The sequence below is a fragment of the Anarhichas minor genome, unplaced genomic scaffold (genome assembly GCF_050575085.1).
Source record: "Anarhichas minor isolate MPS153535 unplaced genomic scaffold, ASM5057508v1 ptg000026l, whole genome shotgun sequence".
NCBI lineage: Eukaryota > Metazoa > Chordata > Actinopteri > Perciformes > Anarhichadidae > Anarhichas > Anarhichas minor.
Window position 1 is genome coordinate 7,294,773 of NW_027466472.1, and position 6,000 is coordinate 7,300,772.

The following is a 6,000-nucleotide window of genomic DNA, read 5'->3' on the forward strand; positions in this document are numbered from 1 at the left end:
AATGTTAGTTTGATAATTTGTACTGCTTCCCCAATCTATTTCAATGCCACTCTTGGCCACCTCATTCACACTTTTATCAAAGAAATCTATGGTGCCTGAAGCAAATGCTTTATTGAGCTTTTTTATCATTGCCTGTTTCATTTTCTGTCTCTACAGGTGATCCATGACTACCCCAGCATCCGCCAGGTCAACCTCATTTGCAACACCACTAACCTGGGCGTGGTGGCTCCATTGGGATATAATGGCCTGCTCATCCTCAGCTGCACCTTCTATGCCTTCAAGGTACAAGCTGAAGTCTTTGTAACTATTGTACATTACTACCTCAAAATCAAATGGCATTTTTTTTTTCCTGTGATACAGTATTGACTGAATGACTTAAATGACAAAGTCATAGAAGCATCAGTTAGTGCTTCAAATCGACAATCTCAAGGTCACATTGTTGGAGGCAAATGTTGTTATTTGTAGGAACGTTCGCTCTAACTACATCTGTCCAATGTTTTCCGTGCTTACTTCAAGCTGCTATTTATGTGAAAAGTCACACAGGCGGAGAGGAATGATTGACCCACTGTTTGTGTTCGGTGATCTACCGCTTCCAACAACAGTAAATTAAATTCTATTGAACCAAACACATTATAAAGTCAGTGTTTTATTATCGGTGGCCTGCAGCCATCCATTTTCTGCGGAGTGTGAGAGTAGAATGCTAAATGGAGACGAAAGCGTTGTTGATGAACACAGCAGCAGAGAAAAACAATGCAATTCACTGACACATAATGGTGAGGCCAGCGTCAGATTTATGACTGTAATGGAAAGGCAGCGGGTTAGTAGCAGTGTCTATTTTGGTTTTGTCCCAATACAAGGCAAAATCCACAGTAAGATTTAAAAACAATAAAGAAATGTAGGACAATTTAATTACACTTTGTCTCTGACTCCCCCCCCTCTCTCTCTCTCTCTCTCTCTCGCTCTCTCTCTCTCTCAAAGACTCGCAACGTCCCAGCTAATTTCAATGAGGCTAAGTACATTGCGTTTACCATGTACACCACCTGTATTATCTGGCTGGCCTTCGTACCCATCTACTTTGGCTCCAACTACAAGATTATCACCATGTGCTTCAGTGTCAGCCTCAGTGCCACTGTGGCGCTGTGCTGCATGTTCGTACCCAAGGTAAGGCTGAAGCTAATACCACAATAAACATCTTTCAACAAGCATTCAATGATTTGATATTTATATATATATATATATATATTCATTTTACAGCTGTTTTCTTATGTCATCATGACACGTTGTTGAGTATTTAATGTTACTACGAAGAACTTTCATTTTGGAGCAGCGAGGTAAAGCTCTCCTCCAAAATGTCGAGCACTGAGCGCTCCTCCTCCCGTTCCTCAGAGCAACTTTAAGTCAATTTGTATTATTTTTATAAGAGCAAAGAAACAACCCAGAACAAAGAAAGAATAACTTTTTTTTTTTTTCACTGCATACCTTTTCATAATCATTCATGTCCTCATGTTGTGCATGTAGTATGTTACAATTTGGTTTGGTGTGTGAATACTTAAATTTGATGATAAGGCACCCCAAAGTGTTTGTTTGTTATCGACAGTCTGACAGTAACCCTGTCATTAGATTGGTAATGTATGGGCAGCATTCTACAATAGCTAGATATTCCTGTGGAGCTTCAAAGAGAAAGTTTGTGCTTAAACAGCAGAATTGCAATCAATAGAAACAAATAGCTGCTGCTTCTTTTGAGAGTTGTCTTTTATCAGTGTTTTACATTAATACGGTGAGTCATGACAGCCTTGATAACTCCTCTAAAATGAAGATTTATTGAAGGACAGTTTTGTGTACACAAATTATTGCCAAAACAGATGCAGTGGTATTTAATTTTTCTATACAGTATTCAATTAAGTGTTTTTCTTTTTTTTAAGAACTGTTTCGCAATATTAACTAACACATATCATGTTTTATTTCATGACAGGTGTACATCATTCTTGCCAAACCAGAGCGTAATGTGCGCAGTGCCTTTACCACTAGCACAGTGGTGCGCATGCACGTCGGCGACGGCAAATCGTCCTCAGCCGCCAGCCGTTCTTCTAGTCTGGTTAACCTGTGGAAACGCAGAGGCTCTACTGGAGAGACACTCAGGTACGTGTGTGTGTGTGTGTGTGTGTGTGTGTGTGTGTGTGTACACAAGAGGCCCATTGGCCAGGTTAATGCCAGGTTCCTTCTCAGTTACAGTCCAAGGCACCATTTCTGTAATGGCCCCACTCTGAGACTATTTATGATGTGTGTGTTCGAGCTCTCTGAGAGAATGATTCTCTGAACTCCCCTGAGTCTGCTTGACTGTTCCTCTGACCCTAACATGAACTGCAGACAATTGCCTAATGGAGACATGGCAAAGAAGGAGAGAAGTGAACTGAGGAAAGGGAGAGAGAAATCTGAATACAGTAAGAGGATGGAGGGAATGGACAGAGAGGTGATTGTAAAAAAAAAAGAGAAGAAAAGGCTAAAGGGATAGTGCGGACAGGAGAGACATAATAGCTTTCACACCCAGCTTATGGCCACCCACAAGCCATCCACTGTGACAGGGAACCGATCAAAGGACACAAAAGGAGTGACGCACAGCCACTTGCCCAGAATGAAAAGGGAGGAAAAAGGCAAGAACACATTTTCGTTTGTCAGCACGTTACTCCAGCTCACCCCGCTTGGCAAGCAAGATTTCAATCACGCTCTTAAGAGAAATGTCAGGAGCGCTTCCCTCTTGGTTCCTTTTATTCCTCTCTTTCCCTCTCCATCTCTTTTGGTCCTATCTCCCCCTGTGGGTGGTGGTAATTGGCAGGGCTGTCTATCTCCTCAGTTCAGGGCTGGAAGCTGTTGCCTTTGAGATGCTGTCATTGTGTCGTCTGAACAGACGCAGACAGACATGAAACCAGCAGACCAGGAGGGGAAAAGAAGAAATATTAAAAAGTATAAAAAGAAGAAATATTTGACTGATGTTTGAACCAAATGTTTGCGCTAATGAAGACATTAAAATCAGCTTTAGAACTGGGTGTATAAGATCAGTAAAGCACTCCTTAAGTAGGTGCAACATGTGTTACTCCAAAGCCTTCTGTCAGAGACTCTTATGGGATCAAATGAGTAGATTACAGCACTGTGTAGGTGAAAGTCGATGTGCAGCATATGGATCTCTCTGTGTGTGTGTGTGTGTGTGTGTGTGTGTGTGTGTGTGTGTGTGTGTGTGTGTGTGTGTGTGTGTGTGTGTGTGTGTGTGTGTGTGTGTGTGTGTGTGTGTGTGTGTGTGTGTGTGTGTCCCCAGGGTGATTTGAGTTCTTTTCACCCCCAGCCACGGTCGTGTGAGGTTTAATCAGAAGTTCCACTATAGATTAATCACACTAATTAACCTGACAAAGGGATGAGAGGAAGGAAAGTGGGGGGAGGCAGGGGACAGTGCTGTGACTGATGTGAAGCAGAGGAAAGTGGAGAAAATTGTAAGATAGAGAGAGGAAGAGAGAACCCGACAAAGACAAATGAAGTACATATTGTCTGGAAAAAATAGAAGGAGAAGTTAACTGTAATGGAATTACTCTTAAGGCCTTTTGTAGTCCAATTGATCTTTGGTTGAGTCAAGGCCCCAATTAAATATGTTTGTATCTATTAAATGTCATTGTTCATGTAGGATAATAAATAACGACTAAAATGGAGCAGCCACAGTTGATGTAATGTTTTTGTCTTGATTGGTTTTATTGCAGTGAAGATTTTTTACCTTCATCCAAATTGAATCGTGACAGTGTTTTCACTCATAATACTAACTAATTACTAACAGGTGCCTTTAGATTTTCGATTAAGAATAATGAAGAACAATAATGAACAACACACTAAATTTACATTTATTGGGAAAACAAGTATTAAAGTAAAATTTAAAAACTACAAGTTCCTAATGACAATAATATAACTTAATTAAGTTAGTAAGGAATTCCACATCTATGTTTGGGATGTCATATGATGTGACACAAAAACAAGTCCTCTGACTAGAATATCAAAGAAAAACTGTATATTTTATTTGAAAGAAAGTAATTACTGCTGAGTATGCATATAATACCCACATTCAGTTGCCAGACAAGAGAAATGTAAGAAATGTTTAAAATATAATGTTCAATGCTCCTTTTGTCATTTAGACATGCTGTTGTTAAACTAACGCCCGAACCTAAACAAAACGTTAAACACTGATTCAACTAAAAAAAATTCACTTTTTGCTGAAGAAAATGGAATAAACGTGTGAACCTTCACATTTTATCTCTAATCAGACATTTTTCCTGACAAAAAAAAAAATCAATAAACTACAAATTAACTGAAGGTGGTGAATCCACCTCCATGCTTTATGAACAACCCCCTCTTTCTTTTCTCTCTTTTCCTTCCACTTCCTCCCGGCTCTCCAGCTCCAACGGTAAATCAGTGTCTTGGGCGCAGACAGAGCGCAGCGGCTCACGTGGCAACCACCTGTGGCAACGGCTGTCCTTCCACATCAAGAGGAAGGAGAACAATCAGACTGCGGTCATCAAGCCCTTCTCCAAAACTTCGGAGGAGCGTTACTGTGGAGGGGGGGACCTGCCTCCACATATCCCTCTGCCCTCCCTTCCCTCCATGTCCTCACTGTCCATTCATCCCGACTCAGACAAGACCCTGTATGATCTCTCTGAAGCCGAGGAGCGCTACTCCATCACATACCGGCCGCAGACGCCCTCGCCGATCAGTACGGTCAGCCAGAGGCTAGGGGCGGGTGTCGGGGAGGAGCCCCCGATGATGACCGGTATTCCAAACTACCCGAGCAGCATTTGCAGCGGCGGCAGCGGCAGCGGCAGCAGTTGCGGTCCTGCCAGCAGCGGCTCTCTCGTCATGGGGAGTGACGGCCGTTTGGTTATTGTGGACGATCACCCGGGACCGGGTCAGAGTTCACTGATGGATCAGATCAGCTGCGTGGTGAACCGCTTCACCGCCAACATCAGCGAGCTCAACAGCATGATGCTGTACCCCTCTCCGACGCACTCGCACACGCACAAACACACGCCTCCATCTCCTCACCCCGCCGACCCGTACCTGCTGCCCCGTGAAGTCCAGATGGCCCCGACCCTCACAACCTACGCCGACGTCCAGCCCCTCCCACCTGTCGAGTCCAGCATGGGGGGCCGGAGTGGCTGTCTCGTTCACCCGATCCCTCATTCACCTTACCCCCTGCCGCCTCCTCACGCCCAGACCTCCCCGTCTCTCTCCCCCATGCGAGGTGGCCTGATCACCTGCCTCAACAACTCCCCTCTGAGGAGGGGAGAGTTGGAAGAGGAGCTTATTGCTTTGACTCCGCCCTCGCCTTTCCGCGACTCCCTGGCATCTAGTAGTGGCTCAGTTATCTCAGAGACAGATCTGTGTCTCCCCCCAGTCCCATCCCATCCTCCCCCCTCTCCCCCTTCGCCAAGGTACAGCAGACTGACACTCGGAAACTACAGCCAGAGTTCATCCTCACTGTGAGGCAGAGAAGACGCGTAAAGAAATTGCAGATGTGAAGGGGAGCGCTCAAAAACAACACGGTGAATATGAGTGAAGAGTACGGGAGGATGGAAAGATGAAATCCATTCGTCCCTACGTGGAGTAAAAACCTGAAGCAAAGGAGTCGTTGAGGGCTGGTCGGTGAAGACATCAAGCTGTGACAGTCTGCTGTGTTTGTGTTTACATGTTTGCAGTGAGATCCTAGTGCAGTTTCTCTCAAGTGGGGCGTGAAGAACTGCAAAAAGGGGCCACTATGACTTTGCAATGTTTTGGTGTCTGTAAAGTCACAAATCATTCTCGAAGGTCTAGAGCTACGTGTCATTTAGGTTTGGGTAGTGGCCTTAAGGTAACATGGCTATCAACTAATTAGAGATTGTGTGTGTGTGTGTGTTTGATGCGTGCGTGTGTGTGAGTATGTTTTTACTGTATCTTAGTTACTGAGATGTATGGCAACATGACATTGAAGAG

General features: G+C 44.1%; 1 protein-coding gene across 1 annotated transcript in view; it reads left to right on the forward strand.

Annotated features, from left to right (window-relative positions):
• The window catches only part of grm5b (glutamate receptor, metabotropic 5b), a 47,509-nt gene extending 41,995 nt beyond the window's left edge, over positions 1 to 5,514 (forward strand). The window contains exons 14-17 of the mRNA XM_076100206.1: positions 157 to 282; positions 979 to 1,161; positions 1,973 to 2,139; positions 4,431 to 5,514. Of these exons, the coding sequence (XP_075956321.1) occupies positions 157 to 282; positions 979 to 1,161; positions 1,973 to 2,139; positions 4,431 to 5,514 (1,560 nt within the window). The remainder of the gene's footprint in view (positions 1 to 156; positions 283 to 978; positions 1,162 to 1,972; positions 2,140 to 4,430) is intronic.
• The last annotated feature ends 486 nt before the right edge of the window (positions 5,515 to 6,000 follow it).